General features: G+C 39.2%; 2 protein-coding genes across 6 annotated transcripts in view; both read left to right on the top strand.

Annotated features, from left to right (window-relative positions):
• The first annotated feature begins 958 nt into the window (after positions 1–958).
• Positions 959–10,439, top strand: LOC120571363 (coiled-coil domain-containing protein 106-like). 2 transcript variants are annotated; one of them, XM_039820265.1, is made up of 7 exons: positions 959–1,087; positions 2,710–2,832; positions 3,337–3,528; positions 5,328–5,480; positions 6,590–6,790; positions 8,029–8,189; positions 9,474–10,439. In XM_039820265.1, the coding sequence occupies exons 2-7, from the start codon at positions 2,718–2,720 to the stop codon at positions 9,627–9,629; spliced, it is 978 nt and encodes a 325-aa protein (XP_039676199.1). In that variant the 5' UTR covers positions 959–1,087; positions 2,710–2,717; the 3' UTR covers positions 9,630–10,439. The 2 variants fall into 2 exon arrangements, with proteins under 2 accessions (XP_039676199.1, XP_039676198.1); XM_039820264.1 differs by lacking the exon at positions 959–1,087 and adding an exon at positions 1,094–1,293.
• Positions 10,440–12,087: 1,648 nt separating this feature from the next.
• Positions 12,088–18,459, top strand: part of LOC120571364 (CCR4-NOT transcription complex subunit 3-like) — a 41,127-nt gene continuing 34,755 nt past the window's right edge. For 3 of the 4 annotated variants that reach the window (XR_005641221.1, XM_039820266.1, XM_039820269.1), the window contains exons 1-2: positions 12,088–12,218; positions 16,279–16,341. Coding sequence is in view for 3 of the 4 variants with exons in the window: in XM_039820266.1 (XP_039676200.1) it covers positions 16,317–16,341 (25 nt within the window). In the remaining variant the exon portion in view is untranslated. Of the gene's footprint in view, positions 12,424–16,278; positions 16,342–18,459 lie in introns of all 4 variants that reach the window. The other variant, XM_039820268.1, reaches the window with a different exon arrangement.

Below are 18,459 nucleotides of genomic sequence, written 5' to 3' on the forward strand. Positions count from 1 at the left end.
GTGCAGGATAATGTCATATTTCAGCAGAACACACTAGTTCAATAACATAAACATTTAAACATTGAAGTCATTTTTAATGCAATACATGTCATGGTTGCAGCTTCTTAAATGTGTCTTTTTTTTGGTATTTCTTTTACAAACAACCAATCAATTTGTGGAGAAAAAAAATCAGCAGAAAATAATCATTAGCTACGTAATGGTTAAAAACGTTAGCTCACCTCAACCAGCTGCAACAGTAAAACCCTGCTTTTACATGAATGCCTTTGTTATAATGATATATAATATTATATATATAACATATGGGCCATTAGTCTACTTTTAGTACATTTTCCTGATTAGGACTACATAGTTTTACTTAAGTAAGTAACATAGGATGTCTGACTAATTGTCAGATAAATATTTAGTCAACATTACCCCCCTACCAGCTATCAACACTGATGGGATTCTGTCCATTTGAAATGTTTTTTAGGTATAATATAACTCAATCAGGACGTTATTGTGTCTGTAAGTTTTCTAAACAACAAATCAAAATTCAATCTTGATTTTATTGTAGGCCTACAAATGATTAATAACCTAACGTTTTTTTCTTCTCATTTTGCAAGTCAATCACAGCAGGAGAGCCTTTCAGTTCTGACAAAGACTGACTTCATTCTGCAATAAAATTAAACTAAACATTTAATTTCACACCGTCAACAGGGTCTAGGTCTACTTCTGCTTTAACTCACCTGTTTTTATTGTTCGTCCAGCAGCATGAAATCCTTATCTATCGGTTATTTTTCTGAAGTTTCTCTCGTGCAGTTTTTCTTTGCTTCCGCGTTTACCTTCTCGGATAGAAAATTCTCCACCTACCTGCGCCCCGCCCCAAAGGTGACACGTTTCCGGTCTGAGTTTGGACCCGTCCCAATCCTTTCATCCCTCCGACCTTGTCACACACACTTCCGTCTGAGGGGAGTCAGAAAACAAGTTCTAAACTCGTTTTGGGCAGAACATAAAAGTTTTTTTTTTTCTAGAGCGAGGGAACAACATCGTTGTGCGCATGTGCATACCAGAGCGTGGTACACCACCTGTTGAAGCCACTTATAATCAGGTAATTGCAGCTCGCGCGGCCGTAGAGCAGCAGCTGCGGTTCGTTTTCAGGCTGTATTACAGAAGTATAACTGCACACCGAACTGCTGAAGACTAATAATAACAAGTTTATCACATTATTTGAGTTATTACTCATCAGTAGCGCTCACCTGACGGAGCTTTCAGTCATGAATCCTCAAACCAACAGAGACGATACACACCCGCCAGGTAACTGCAACATTTAGGCTAAATGGCGTATCCACCTTGTGCTAAACGTACCGAATCATTCACATTCACGTTTGCGTTTAAATGACTTAGCTATACATGTCGGCCTAATAATTAGCTTAATGCAACGTCTAGTTCATGGACTTGACTCTTTCCTGTAACAATAATATATATATATTTTTAAAGTTGTGGTGCTTTTCTGCAGTTCAGCCTCAACAAATCACTTTCTGGCTCTAAACTCTAGTCTTAAAAGTAATTATTATTGATAAGCTGATCCTTTTTAGGCCACGTTTTCATGCCCTAATATCTCATTTAGTTGTATATGCTGAACATTACGTTAACAACGTTATGACTATTTTACTGATGTTTTTTTTTATTAGTTTATTTCCACGCATTTTGTTTTTAAAAAACTTTTTTTTTTGGCATTGTTTAGCCTATATACATCTTTTTATTAATATTTTTATACTTAAACTTTTATATTTTAGCCTATATTTGCTATATATCATATATTCTGTTATCTATCTTTTATTGTGTATTTTATGTAAAGCACAAGCACTTTATGAATAACCTGAATAAGTTTGAACTTTATTATAAGAGCTGAACCAATCAGTCAGTAATTCATCTACAACACTTTAGATATTGATTTATTGTTCAAATCATTGATTTTATAAAGGTGAAATGCTAAACATTCTCTGTTCCCAGTGTCTTAAATGTGAGGATTTTCTTCTTTTTCTTCTGTTTTACGTTATTTCAAACTGACAATCTTTAGGGTTCAGACTTCTGGAAGAACAAAACAAGACATTTGAAGACGTCAGCTTGGGTTCTGGGGAATTGTGATGGCCTTCTTTTCTGCTCATATTTGGGCATTTTATAGGATGTGTAAAATCTGACACATCTTGCCTTATGATTAATTTAATTTTAGCCTAAACAATAGACATACTCATTAAATACATGCTGTGTAGAGATAGAAGAGCAGGTGGAATTTGTTTCATGCTCTAAAACACTGTGGGAAATGTTTTAAGGTTTAAATCAATGAATAAAAGGAGTTATCTCAGGACACTTTACAGATAGAGAAGGTCTCGACCACACTATAATTTACAGAGACCCAACAATTCCCTCCAAAGAGCAAACATTTGGTGCGACAGTGGCGAGGAAAAACTTCCGTGGGCGGCCATTTGCCACTGCCGGTTGGGACACAGAGACACTGATACAGATATATTAGTTGTGGTAGACTTAACTTGCAAATGTGTGTGTGTGTGTGTGTGTGTGTGTGTGTGTGTGTGTGTGTGTGTGTGTGTGTGTGTGTGTGTGTGTGTGTGTGTGTGTGTGTGTGTGTGTTGTTGTTGTGTGTGTTGTGTGTGTGTGTGTGTGTGTGTGTGTGTGTGTGTGTGTGTGTGTGTGTGTGTGTGGGATTGTCAGGGCACTACATGCCCCAATCCACATCAGGAGGAGAAGAAGGAGGTTTGTACCTGAATGCCTACGAAGTCTCTTTCCCTCTGGATGAAAGTAATGAAAGGCCGCCTGTATATCAGCATATTGACGGTACGCCACGTCTACTACACATGACCACTGCTTTCCTAGTTTTGACCAGTTTTATAATGTAGCAGTAACATACTGTGATAGTTAATTTTCTGCAGGTCGACAGATGTTGTATGTGATTAAATGGGTTGTGTCTTTAGGTGGAAATTCCAAGTGGAAATAATATTTGAGATAGTTAACCTGCTTTGATACGCGTGCTAAAACCCACAGAAATCCATTGAAGTTGAAATATAAAGGTTCACAAACCTACTTCCTTTACATAAACTGTATTTTATCTAACTTTGCTAGTGTTATTAGGAATATTGGGAACGTTAAAGTACTCGGATAGCACAGTTTTCAAAATCAAAAACATTGCTGCATCTGTTTTTTCTCTTCTTTTCATCCATTGGTGGAATCATATAAGAACAACACAACGATGCCGTGACATTGTGGTACTCTGTTGAAGCCATCCCTGAGGTTTGGAAGAAAGCACTTTTCTCCAACATCTCTGATGTCCTCCCCCTGTAGAGCCCGTGGTGCAGGAGCCTCCTTACTCCCAGTACAGCCCTTTCATCCTGGTGTCGAACCTGCGAGCGCACCTGTACGTCACTCTGGAGAAGAACGCCTGGCTGCAGAAGCGCATCGAGGAGCTGGAGGAGGAACGCAACTTCCTGCGCTGTCAGCTGGACCGCTTCATCGTGAGCATGAGGGTCCCGGAGGGTGAGCAGCCGGGAAACACGTCTGTCAGATTTAGTTTGTTAACGAGGAAATAAAAGAATTTAAAAAATCATCTAAATCAACAAATGAAGGGAAAAAGGCCTAAAACTTTCTATGATTATGGATTTAGCAACATAATGGATGCTTAAAAAGATTTACGTGAAGTATACAGTATGTGTTTAATGTACTGGATTAATATCTGCCACTTCGCAATAATAGATGAGCGAGGATGAAATTGAATTAATACCTGTACATTCAATATGAAGACAATATACAAAAACTAAATTTAAAATAATTATTCACATCCTTTATTAAAATCAACAAAAGATTATAACTGTGTTAAACTAGTACTATATTTAAACTTAAAATGCATTCGGAACGTCTATTTCAGTAAAGCTTTAGCATTGAAAGTAATGAAGTATCAATAGTCTCTTTTTAAAGTGTTCTATTATTAATGCACTAAAATGTAATCCGTATGTTAATGTCGTAGGTGGTCTAACCTTTTTATGAATTACACTATTCGGTCATTTGAATTATAAGAATGCTTCATATTGTATGAACGCAGGTGTTACATAATAATGTAAAATATTTAACTGCTAAGTCAATAATAACTACAGCCGTCAAACAACATTAAGTGACATTAAGGAGCTTAAGATACTCAAGTAGAGATCCAGAAGCATCCTTTAGTGCACTAGAAATGTCAGAGTTCAGTAGAGTTAAAGCTTTAGTGCGTAACGTTTTGATATTAATGAACGTCCGTTACATTCAAGCCATTGCCAAATGAGTTGCTACAAAGCTAACTAAGACTATCAGCTCCACACAACTCTCTGTAAAAACTACCCACTATTGCTTTAAATAAGAATTTACAACATAGACTTGTGTCTGGACTTGAGATATGATGTGAAAGTCTTCAGATTAGTTTACCAATGTCCCACTCAGAAGACACACAATACAACTAAACTTACTCCAAGAAAGATTAAGGGGACATTTAAAAAGTAGAAATTCAAAATGTTTTTCTGGGGTTAAGAAAACGAGGAAAGTATGTGGATTATGTTTCCTGTTAAAGGGAGAGTTTACCCCCAAATCTCGTCCAATCTCGTCGTAATCAGTTTTCTTATCAGTTATTCTATCACAGGCGGATGCTTAAGAAAAGGATTGAGGTCAGAGGTTGTTTGTGTTCCTGCACGGTTTCTGAAATATACGACTGTCTGTAAACTGTATTGGTATAAATAGAGCAATGGTAAAATTATTGCAATACAAAATACTTTTTTTTTTACAGACTATTGTGACCACATTGATGTAAACATTCACTAAATGAATGAAGACTTGTGATGTTCCTGCAGATGGTGATACGGTTGGCACGTATAGTTTGGTAGAAAGAAAATAGTTCCTACAGTACATGAAACTGCTCACAACCAGGTCTGTGGATTATCTTGAGTAACAGGGTCATGATTTCTAAAAAGAGACTATGCTGTTGAGTTTTTTAAATGTAGCTTTTGGCGCTTTAAGCACCACGAGCCATCTAGTGTCATCTAGTTTCATTATATCAGAGAGAAGGCCAATATCTCCGGCACTGGGCCACTCACATCAAAACAATCTACATTGATAAATAGTGCTACAGGTAAGAGGGAAAATATGTATTTTTGATTTGGGGTGAACTGTCCCTTTTTAAGGCTGCCAAACATTTGCCCATCCGTTTTCCTTAATCCCCAAAAATCAAATGTGTATTTAGTTTGTTATCCTATTTTTGGGTCTCTGCTTGTTTTCCTGGACCTGGACAGTGTTATTCTAATCCCATGCAGTGACAGAGTGGTGTGGAGACTCCCAGCGTGCTGTGAAGATCCAGCCTGCCAGGTCTCCCTCTCCTCCGTCCCCCATGACGACCAGGTCTGGGATGACCCTCAAACGCCTGCAGGGACCAGGACCTCGGACTCGTCGCAGCACCGCCATCCCTGGTGAGCAGATTGCTGCACTTTAATGTGTTAGAAATGTTAAACTTTGACATTGGAACATGCATATTAAGGTAAGGATAACTGGACCCTCACCCTTTTTCCCCTTTGTGTCTAAGTGACTAATGGGAACAGCATTTTTGAAAGTAGTCCAGTATTGAGCAGACCGCTGCTGCTCAGATTTTTATTCTAAGTGTCTGACAACATTATGGAAAGGATCCCTAGAGAGATAGACCTTTTTGTTAAAGAGGAAGATCCTTTTTTTCAAATCACCATCAACAAACCCACCAGACTCCATGTAAATAAACAATACTTTAAGCGTGTATAGAGGCAGCGTATTTCCACATGTAAATGGGTGAATTAAGGGTTTATTTCAAACAAACCAGAGTGGTGATTGTTGGAACAGTGGAAAGATGAACAAAGACGGCTTTTGAAGTGTGTTTTACGATGACAAAATAACTGTTTATTTGAATGGAGTCTGGTGGGTTTGGCGATATTGATTTTTCACAGTTTCACATTAAACAAAAAAGGTCTTACTCTTTAACAAAAGGGTTGACCTCTGTAAGGATCCTTTCCATAATGTTGTCAGACACTTAGAATAATAATCAGAGCATGTCAGTGGCAAAACGAGCACTTTTAGTGGACGTAAATTGAAGATACCAAGTGCCCATTAAACGTTACATTGCAGCTTGTCTTGCTTAAAGGAATACGCCACCGTTTGTTGAAATAGGGCTTATCACGGTCTACCCTGGCTGTAGATAGGTGAGCCAACACATTTTTTGTCTCAGTGCAAGTAATTAGGTTTTTTTTTTTGTCTTTTGTTGGCTCACTTTTACTCACAACATGCTAACTGGCAACATTGGATTCCATTCACTACGCTAAGCTAACTAGCGGCGGCGCTGCCGGTGTCGCACCGGACTAAAACAATGCATCCACAAAAAATGCGTTGGCCCACCTATCTACAGCTGGGGGGGACCGTGATAAACCCTATTTCAACAAACTGTGGCAAATCCCTTTAATACTGGACCAATTAAAAAAAAATAATAATCAAATGAAGACTTTCTTGATGCATGATAAAGTTAAGTTCATTTCCGCTCTTCTTTTCACGGCTGCAGTGAAGCAGGAGTTTCACCTGGAGGAGGATAAATACTACACCGAGGACGAGTACGTGCAGGAAGAGGAGGAGGAGGAGGAAGACGACGATTCGTCTGTGGAGCAGGGCTCAAAGAAGAAGGGCCGAGGGCGAGACAGCGGAGAGCCGAGGATGAAGATGAGGAGGATCTTCAGGATCACCCACGGGAGGGAGAGACAGAGAGGTACGTAGGCTACCAGACTACTATGCTGTGTACTATATTGTTTGATGCACAAATGTATTTTTCATTCATTCATTCATTTATCCTCGAAAGATCACTGAGAGGCGGCCCTCATTTGCAATGTCATCGAGTAATTACAAAGACGGCTACAAAAACAACTACACAGAGAAGAATACACCATCATAAGAAAGATAGAAAGACAATCAAACGTTCTGAATTGGAAAAAATTATTTGATAAATAAATTAGGATAATACAGATGCAAAAGAAAGTACAATACAGAAGTTTGCGAGTTTAAAAACCAGATTTCTAAATTGTCCAATAGGCAGAAATGAGTTGATTTTAAAGGACAGTTCTGGTGCAAAATGAACCTAGGGGTTAATAACGTGTACCGAGTCAACCGTTCTCCGGGATATGTTTTCATGCTAATCGAATGTTACCAGTTTTAGCTCAAACCACTAACTAGCTTATAACGCTAGTTGTCGTGTTACGGGTAAAGTAAAAAGAAATCGATATTTCTATACCACTAAAAAGGCTCAAAATATTTATAATAAACTGTCTGTACACTTACAAAGTTCTCAAATCTTCGGTTTACATGTAGGGACCCTCATTATGCTACCGTGGAAGTGTGGTGCTATTTTGAGCCTTGTTAGTGGGATAGAAATAGCGATTTCTTTTTACTTTACCTGTGCCCCGACAGTTAGCGTTATAAGTTATTTAGCCTTTTGAGCTAAAACTGGTCACATTCAATTAGCATGAAAACATATCCCAGAGAACGGTGGACTCGGTGTTATTAACCCCTAGGTTCATTTTGCGCCGGAATTGTCCTTTTAAGGAAGTGCTGTAATTTGTTCCAGGAGTCAGGGCCACTAAAGTTTAAAGCAGTTTTTCCAAGTTCAGACAGAGCTCGTGGAACATGAAGCAAAAGCCAGTCAGCAGAGCGAGTGTGATAATGTCCCTCTGAGTGACAGAGAAGTTCTGTAAGGTAAGATGGTCGTCTTCCAACAAGGTAAAGAGATAGATAAAGAGATACCAGTGGCCATTTTTCCGGATGATGTCAATTCAGCAGATTTAAGAAATGAAAACAAGTTTGAAAAGGAAAAATGCTGTGTTTTAGGTCCAAATCGAATGGCAGCTATACCACAAACATTCTGTGTTCCTCAGTCTCAATTTTCTCTTCTCTCTCTCTCTCTCTCTCTCTCTCTCTCTCTCTCTCTCTCTCTCTCTCTTTCCCCCTCCCCAGTTAAAGACCCAGAGGGGGTTTTGATTCGTTATAAGAAGATCCTGGCGACCTACCAGCGGGTGAGGAGCATGTCCCGGGCCTTCCAGATCCACGGAGTGGACAGAAACACCATGGCCTCCACCTCCCCCATCGCAGAGCTGCTGCTGGTGGCTGAAGAGAAGGTCTGGTTTAGAATGTTACTAGTTGGCATGTATCTGGACTCAGCGATGCACTGATAACAAAGTCAGTCGTTCATCTTTTATCAGAATCAGAATCAGTTTTATTGGCCAAGTGTACTTCCATACACAAGGAATTTGACTTTGGTAGGTGTTAACGCTCTATACATAGACAAATAGTAATATAGACACATACTGTACAATAGAGACAACAATATACATATAGGCATATATCAACAAAAATATTCAAAAATACAAATATACAAATAAGACATAATATCAAGACAAGTACACATGGAGTGGGATGTACAGTAGAGTGCACAAATTAATAGTGCAAAGTAGTGTGCAAGATGCATATTGGAATGATAAGTTTGTAATGTGTAGAGAAGTATATACAGTATAATGCCAACAACCTGTGCTAGTAAAGAAAAACTGCTGTATATTTCAATGTTTGTTTAATTCAAGGGTACACACTGAAAAGTGTAGTTTTTTTTTTTTTTAGTTTGGGAGCAGATTTATTACTTGATGTAAGCTCTGTGTTAGCTTTTGCTAGTTGCTCCAAGGGTGTAGAATGAATTAAAAAAACTACAATCATACATTTTTCTAATCAATTATTCTATCACAGGCGAATGGTTAAATAAAGGATTCCTAAACACCCAACTGAGCCAAATTTGTGAAAGAAACTGTCAACAGTCAGAGGCGCTGACAGTTTTGTTAGAATTCCTCATGGGGGAGACAGAAACTACGCACTATTGCTTTAAAATAATAATTTACAACATACACTTGTGTCTGGACTTGAGATATGATGTGAAAGTCTTCAGATATGTGTACCAATGTCCCACTCAAAAGACACACAATACAACTGAACTTAGAAAGACTAAGGGGAAATTTAAAAAGAAAAAGTAGAAATTCAAAACGTTTGTTCTGGTGTTAAGGAAGCAAGGAAAGTATGTGGCTTATGTTTCCTGTTTAAGGGACAGTTTACCCCAAAATCTCGTCCAATATCGTCGTAATCAGTTTTCTAATCACTTATTCAATCACAGGCAGATGCTTAAACAAAGGATTCCTAAACACCCAACTGAGCCAAATTTGTGAAAGAAACTGTCAACAGTCAGAGGTTGTTTGTTTTCCTGCACAGTTTCTGAAATATACGACTGTCCGTAAACTGTATTGGTATAAATAGAGCAATGGTAAAATTGTTGCAATACAATACTTTTTTTTTACAGAATATTGTGACCACATTGATGTAAACGTTCACTAAACGAATGAAGACTTGTGATGTTCCTGCAGATGGCGGAGGTCGGGGAGTTCGAGGCGTCGAAGGAGAAGCTTCTGGATTACGCCCGACGGTGCTACAAGACCATGGACGAGTCGACGCACGCCAAGGTCCAGAGCATGAAGAAGACTCACAAGCTGCTGCCGATCTCCTACAGGTTCAGAAACTGACAGGAACAACAGGAAGGACGAGGAAGAGTAAAGGCCGGAAGAGACAGCAGGTTTATATTTATTTTTGTTTTGCACTTTTATTTAATTTTATTGCCTTACAGTAAGAAGAGGAAATCTGGGGATGTGAAGATTAGACGCCACATTACAGGATCCATTTAGTTTAACAACAGTTTCTAGCAAAATGCCGATTCATTTATATTAGTGATTTGTATTTGTTGTGCAGCTGTTATGGTGGGCAGGATTTATTTTTCCTGTATTTTAGTTGTACTGAAGATTGTGATTGTCATTGGAGGTTGAAGTTACATGAAGTTACTTTTTTGCTTTACCTCAGGAATTAACTGAAGTTATACATTAGTTAGAATACACAGTCTATTGTGAATTATAGGCCTTGAAAACATTTCAAAGTGTACCGACTGATTTTTGAATGACTGCAAACATTTCATAGAGCAAGTATCAAGGTGAATGTGTCAGTGTTGAAAAGTTTTTTATTTAAGGACCCCAGATGTTTGTTTACTAAAATGACTGACCTTCACTATTTGTTTTGTATAAAAAAAATAGAGAAATATTTATTTGCTTTAATTTTTGACACAGCATTTTGTAGTGTATAAACAATTATTTTTTCTAAAATATGTACATTTAATCTGTATTATTGAAAAATAAAAACATTAGTTTTTTTTTTCATATATCTCGTACCAAAGTTATATATTGTATTTGGGTTGGCCAGATGGGCGTGCTGATGTTTTGTAAATTGTGTGAGATTAGAAGGTTTAAATGTCACATCATGCAAGAAAGTAAAAGACTTTAAATGTTTGACTGTTTTTTTTTTTTTATATATAGTCAGGATACAATTCATAAAGAGTGTAAATGAAAGTATGAATTTTGAGTCCAGCATTCACAGGACAGTAAAACAAATAACTTTTATTTTCATAGCATCTTTCAAAACACAGTTATACACTTTGCAATACATTAAACTCTATTTCACATTTTTCACATTTATTTGCTGACTGCAACAATATGATTCAATTAAAAAAAAAAAAGATTACATTTTTTAATTGACAAAGTTTATTACCAAGTAGGCTTTTCACTCACAAGGAATTTGCCCATTGCAACACATTGAGACGGAAAAAATAAGTCCTGCAACAGGCAAGAACTCATGTAAAATAGAAAATTACAATAAAACAATAAAAAAAAATATATATATATATATATATAAACTACTATAAGAAATATGTGCAATACAACTGTTTTAGAATGAGTAAGTTGTCCAGTTTAGTGCAGGATGTGCAAAAGTACACAGTATAGATAGAACATACAGTATGTGCAATATAATAGACCGAGATATGTGTTAATGATTCATCCTGACCATGGACTTTACATATTGAATATTTATTCATCATCAAAATCTGAAGAAATAAATGAGACTTACAGATTTTGCTGAAAATATCTTATTTATAATAATAACTGGTGTGTACTATGGGTTTGTAGCGTGTACTTTTACAGCAGCTTGCAGACTGTAGGGCCCACCGGTGGAGCAAAGGAGTAATGCAAAGGTCCACAGGTTATGATATGTTTTATAGAGTCTATGGTTATGATAAACTGTGATTCAGAAAGTCATAGCTTACAGGATCGAATAAGGCAGTGGATGGTTTCTGGAATTATGATTTGAGACCAAAAACTGATTTGGCTTCATTAACAACAAGTTCAATACAAGTGGTCATAGCATGTTCATATATCCCTGCAAGAGACATGAGCCAGAACAATATTTTATGGCTACATGTTTTAAAGTAGACTTATAACACATGTATGTTTTGTTTAATTCCATAGGGGCACATCTTTCTTTTATCCATATAGCTATTTTTTTTTTTTTTTGTGATTTAATGATTGAATGATTTAGGATTAGTTTCACATTTTTAATATAAATGTGTTCATAAACACTCTGAATGTAAGTTTATTTCTATTATATCTGTGTAATGTTATTGTAATCATCCACGTTGTTGTTGTCACAGCCTTTCTTGTTTTCAAATTTTTTTTTAATTGTCACAGTGTTGATTTTCAGCATGTGTGACCTAAAGTTTTGAAAAAATAAAATAAAAAGCAACGATAACTTCCTTTTATAAGCTACTACTTAAACAAATCCTTGGTGTTATTTAGCTGCTAAGAAAAGGCTTAGGTGAACTCATTTTCCCAGAACACCCTGCGTCTGACAGAGGGAGTGGGGGTGAAGTAGGGGATGGGGGTGGGGGGCGTGAAACTAAACGTACACTTTGACCTTTCCAAATAGTCCAATCAGAGCGGGATTTATTCCGGATGTAGTAAAACCAGCCTCTCGTGACCGACAGAGTGATTCGGCGAATAGTAGTACAGGAGCGGCCGCGGCGAACCAATCACAGAAGAGATAGGCGGGACTCCTGTCCAACAGGGCATCGGAGGAGGAGGTGTTCCTGGTGGCCATCTTGGATGTGCGGAGTGATTGTTTAGCGAGAAGAATTGACATTTTTTATTTTAGAAAAATAGCCTTTATACAGAAGCGTTGAAGATTTACGGGAGTGGATCGACTGAGGCAAGAAATCGTAACTCGGAAAGATCCAGGTAAATTGGTCGCAGACTCAAAGGTGATGCATTTATGTGCCTTCTCACCCCCGTTTCTCTCTCTGCCTCTCTCCCCTTTCCAAATTGTGTCTCCCACATCAAACAGCGTAGCCGGTGGGAAGCTGCAGCTCTCCACACTGACAAGACATCAACTTGTGTTTTTGCTGCTCAAACGAAAACGCACAACTTCCTCCACTGAGTCGCGGTGTGTAAACTTAGTTTTAAAGTGTATCTGCTCGGATGTTGGTGCCCACAGGCTTGCTGTTGGCACAAATGATGCCCGCATTGTTTATAAACATCCCGGGCTAACAAATGTTTGACCCTCGGTCCGAGAACATGGCATGGACCTTTGGGTTAGCTAACGTTAGCCCCGACAACTGTTTAGTTTTTTTTATTATTATTATTTGACTATAAAATGCTCCGAGGGTAAAAGTGTCTTCAGCATGTCCTAACTCAACTGGCCAGCGTGAACGTGTGTTAGCAGGACACAAGGGCCTGTGTACAGTTGTGTGCACTGCACCTGTTTGGAAAAGTAATGCTAAAGCTAACTTTTTTTTTTTCTGTCTGTATTTAAGTCCTGTTAGACTTTAATTACCAAATTGTGTCTTTAGTTTCAATTTTAAGTTTATTTCTCAAAAATATTGTCACGCTGAAATAATGTGCATTTAGTCAATTAAACGTCAGTTAAACCATAAATAATCAAGACAGAAACATAAGTGCATGGGTGCAATGAAAAGGTAACGTTAGTTTAGGCCCAGGTTTTATCTAGGTCAAATATTTAAAGTAGGTACTTGATAGTGGGATACATTCCTTTATCGTATATTGCAATGTTATCGATTTTATAGATCACAATGATATATGTCACATACATTTTTTTTCAATTCACTTTATTAGGTACACCTTTTCTAGTACCTGGTTGGACCCCCTTTTTCCTTTTTAATACAGCTTTAATTCTGCTTTTGGTCCATATTGACATGATAGTAATGGCCCTGACGCACCAACCCGATTTTCGGCCGTCTGACAAGTCTGGCGAGGTCAGTGACTCGAGTCTGTTGGGTGTGTTCCGTGCCGTCGTCAGCCTGAGGAGCCGTCGGCCTTGTTTCTGGCCGACCTGACTTGCTGGGTCGGAAGGCGGGCAGTCGGACTCGATGACCGATCTGATTGGTGGAGTGCTAAAACGGAAATGACGAGCGGGATAAGCCCTGAAGAACGTCTCTCAAAATCTGACGAAAATCTTTTAAACTGACCTTTGTCGATCTGAAATGAAGACCGATTCAGCAACTGCATCCATGCTTTCGCATTGCTAAACCAAATTCTGACCTTGCCAGCTGAATGTTGCCGCAGTTAATCGAGACTACTCAGCAGGGGTGTAGCACATAATTCTGGTCCCTATAGAAAGGCATTCTCTATGGGGCCCCTCCCCACATCCACAGCTATCCATTCTAGCATCTATCCGGGCCCTCCTCACATGAGGGCCCTGGGTTCTCAGTCCCCTTTCCACCCCCCAGTCCGACACCCTCGCTCCTCAGACCGGGCAACGTTTTCCAATTCTTCTGTTGTCCACCTCTGGAGAGCCCGTGCCAATTCATGCCTCAGTTTCCTGTTCTCGGCTGACAGGAGTGGCACCCAGTGCGGCCCTCTGCTGCTTCAAGGTCCGACGTGTCAGTGTCGTGCGTTCAGAGATGCTCTTCTGCTTAACTTGGTTGTAATAAGTGCCAACAGGAAAAAGAAGGATAGGAGAGGAGAGATGACGTGAAACAAAAGTTTCTGGCCAGACTCGAACCAGGGACGTTGCAATTACCTGGTCAGCGTCTTAAATGCTGGGTCCATCAGAACACCTTTTTTTATATGATCAGAATGAATGCACAAGGTTGGCAGTGATTTATATTTTTCTTATCAACAAAACTCAACAATTTAATCTATCCAACCCAATGATACTATCTGCTGATATTCGATTATCACATATACAGTATCTCACATTTTAGTAAATATTTCATTATATCTTTTAATGGGACAACACTGAAGAAATTACACTTTGCTACAATGTAAAGTATTAAGTGTACAGCTTGTATAACAGTGTAAATGTGCTGTCCCCTCAAAATAACTCAACACACAGCCATTAATGTCTAAACCGCTGGCAACAAAAGTCAATACACCCCTATGTTAAATTCCCATAGAGGCAGGCAGATTTTTATTTTTAAAAGGCCAGTTATTTCATAGATCCAAGATACTATGCATCCTGATAAAGTTCCCTTGGCCTTTGGAATTAAAATAGCCCCACACAATCACATACCCTTCACCATACCCCAACATCATCACATACCCTTCACCATACCTAGAGATTGGCATGGGGTACATGGGGTAAATCATCTCTCAATGCAAATCAAACCAGCTATTAGGCTAACCGACATAAAACCATGCCAATCTCTAGGAATGGTGAAGGGTATGTGATGATGTGGGGGGGCTGTATATCTGCATTGGCATATTTTTAAGTCTTTTGTCATAATATGCACAACCATTACAGTGGAGCAGTCTTTGGCAAAGCAATTCTTGTTCTCAGGTTTCCTCCAACAATGCTATGACAAAATATATAAAAGACAAACACACATTGAACATGAGAATCCGACACATAAAACACACAATAGTGCAGAAGATAAATATATAGTATACAGTGTAACGGTACCCAGGCCACATGTACAGTAGGCCTGCATGTAGGAAAAGATATTTTTTTTTGTCCTTTTCCGCTCTAGTGAAGTTATTGAGACTAAAAGGGTTGAATTTGTATCTTTAAAGAGACCCTGACTAATATGAAGTGAGATTTTAGTTTCACTTTGGCAAGTACAGTCATTACATTACATCACATGTCATTTAGCTGACGCTTTTATCCAAAGCAACTTACCATTAAGTGCGTTCAACCTTGAAGGTGCAAACTCCAGAGAAGTAGTAAGTGCAAGTACATTAGCTTTAAAATAGGTAATGCTACAAAGAGCCATATGAAAGTGCAGCATGAAGAAATATATATATAAATATAAATAATTTTTTCCCTTCTTTATCTGAGGTGTAGACGGAAGAGATGTGTTTTCAGTCAGAAAAAAAGCTGCAGACTCTTAAGCGTTGATGCCTACATGTCAGGTATTAAAGGAAGCCATGGATCCTGCAAAAGTCCACGAAAAGCGCTGTTGTCATACCTTTTCCTACCTGCTCACCTAATTCTAATTTGCTCTGAATCGGAGCATCGGGGGACAGCATAACCTCTTCTAACGGCAGCCCTGAAGTCATCACACAAACGCTGTCAGTTGCTACTCGCAGTTGATTTCTCGGCCCAGTTTGTCGTTTGACGATATGTCTTTTTCTTAAACGGGCCAAACGTGTGTCATGTTCAGACATTTCCCCGCAGCCACAGCAGAGTTTTGAGTGCAGAGTAGGATTCATCAACCACAAACGGCAACCGTTCTCGTCAGCATGCGATCGCAACTTTGCGCGTCCCGGTGCAGCTGAAGCCTGTTGTACCGAGGCAGCGAGAACAGGGCATTAATGGCGACAAGTTCCAACCTGTTCTCGGGTGTTGTTGCAGAAACCTTTTTAGAACAATGTCGAAATCATCAGCTGATGTTGACATTGAGCAGGAGGTTTGACAAATACGTTGCTGTGCAACACCTGAAACTACTCACTGAATACATTGAACATCACAGATTAATACAACAAGTATTAAATGATACAGGGGGATGTTTCTTTTAGTTACAGTGAATCCCTGTAAGGACATTTTGGAGGCTGAAGGCCAAGCTGAGCTGCAGAGCTGGACCTCTGGCGTCAGGGATTCAGTGTGTTGCCCAAAGGCACTTAGGAAGCTACTTAAGGTCTCCACATTTCTCCCTGTATGTCTCCTCTTTCCCATCTTTCCATCAGTCTCTGTTTGTCTTTGTAAACATTTCTTCAGTGCATATTGTTGTATATTCTTAGGGTTATGCAAAATGGCATATTTGCAGTAGTGTTTCTTATTGTGCACTGGCCCTGTGCAATTAAGTCAATAAATACACTTGTTTGTCTCTGTTTTCGGCAGTAAAAGAAGGCATGAAGACATCATCCTAGTCATCAGTCATGGCCGATAAAAGGAAACTTCAAGGTGAGTGTGAGTGTGCGTGTGTGCAGACTACTCCTTTTCATATCTTGTAGCCCAGGACACACACACAGAGGTTGGTAGTAAGAGGGCTGCAACAACTTGGGATGGCCAAAAAGGGGGCTAAACAGCTTGCAAAATACTGCGCCATATCTGCTATTATTGGCAGCTCCCACATATGGCGGAGACGTTACTACTTATATACCCTTAAGAACTGAGTATTGTGCTTATTAAGTGATATTGTGAAGACCTGCTGCGTGCCACTGGTCCATGGGTTTGCGTATGTATTGTACTGCATCTGTAATATTTAGGTCCCTGTACCATTTTCTTCATGTGGACATAACGTGTGTGTGTGTGTGTGTGTGTGTGTGTGTGTGTGTGTGTGTGTGTGTGTGTGTGTGTGTGTGTGTGTGTGTGTGTGTGTGTGTGTGTGTGTGTGTGTGTGTGTGTGTGTGTGTGTGTTGTGTGTGTGTGTGTGTGTGTGGAATGTAAGAAGCATTTCAGACTCGGTGTGTAATTCACAAAGTCCCTTGATAGCATCTTTGTGGGTAAACTCCACCCATCTGTCACTTTAAGTAGGTTAAAAACAAATGTTAAAAATAGAGAACCCAGCTAAACCTGATCACACCTGCTGCTGCTCAGTTATTGTGCGTGCTTTCTAAAGCAACCTGAAGAGGGGGAAAAAAAATTATTTTAGTTTCACGCAGCTTGGTTGAAAGTGCAGGGCTTGTAAACAAAAGTCACATGCACACGACAAGTAGCTTGTTTCCTGAGTCAGGTAAGATGTTTTTTTGGCTCCAGAGGTAGTCCAAAATAAACTGTTTCTGTAGCTTCAGCACCAAAACAAATTCCTCGTATGTGTAAGAAAACGTACTTGGCAATAAAGCTTTTCTGATTCAGATTCATCTAAAACATGGTGAATTTACCTGAGCTCATTTTACCTTCTCACATAAGAACACATTGCCTTCTGGGATTGTTTTCAGCAGTTGGATTAGATAGATTATATTCAATTCCCCCCTCCCCCAACAAAATCCGGGCTTTCCCTGTCAATATAAGGTTTAGGTGGAGCACCTACGCTGAATGAATGTCACTCAAAGACTTTTCTAAGATCTAATGATTGTTGTTGGACTTCTTTAGTGAGTTTTGTCTTTTAAGCTCTTTGAGTGTAATTTATTTATCTGCTTTAGCTGTTCCAATGTTTTAGACACAGATGGGGAGATTAAGGTCCAAAATGATGTGGAAAGAATGTCGCAAAACTACCACCAAGGGACACAAACCGACTACAAAGAGACCCCAAATGACCACACAGACCCAGAACAACCCCAAAGAAAACCAAAAGGACCAAAAAGAGACACAACACGACAACATAGAGACGCAAAAACCCACAAAGACAACAGAATGTACTGGGAAATTGCATTTCTTTTTAATTAACGAAACTTAACGTTTTCTTGCGGAAGGACGCAAAATACCTGCACCTAAGTAGGGAACCACTGAAAATGCACCATAGTTAGTTTAGAAGCAGTCAGAAAGTTGCATTTTCAATGTTCTACAGTATGGGGGGGGGGGCACATACTGTATGTTCTCACCTGCTAAATCAACTGGGAGGAAATGCTCCAGTTTAAATCAGTGCACCTTTTGAAGGACTTGGTCTATACCATTTTGTGTTATGTGTTTTAGCCTTTTTCCTCTGCCCATTTTGCACCTCGTGCTACTTTTGTCTATTGTGCCGGGCTTTAAAAGTCAAAAGCTTAAAGGAACACGCCGACTTATTGGGAATTTAGCTTATTCACCGTAACCCCCAGAGTTAGACAAGTCGATACATACCCTTCTCATCTCAGTGCGTGCTGTAACGCTGTCTGACGGCTCCAGCATTAGCTTAGCCCAGCACAGATCCTGCAGGTAACTGGTTCCAACTAGCCTACTGCTCTGAATTGTGCCAAAAGTGACAAAATAACGCCAACATGTTCCTATTTACATGTTGTGATTTGTAGTCACAGCGTGTACAAAAAACAACGTAACATGAGACACAGCCATCTTCTATCCGTAAACAAACCGGGAACTATATTCTCAGACAGGCTTGCTGCGAGCATATCACTCCGCCCAAGTACTATATTCTTCCGCCTG

The sequence above is a fragment of the Perca fluviatilis genome, chromosome 13, assembly GCF_010015445.1.
Source record: "Perca fluviatilis chromosome 13, GENO_Pfluv_1.0, whole genome shotgun sequence".
NCBI classification, from domain to species: domain Eukaryota; kingdom Metazoa; phylum Chordata; class Actinopteri; order Perciformes; family Percidae; genus Perca; species Perca fluviatilis.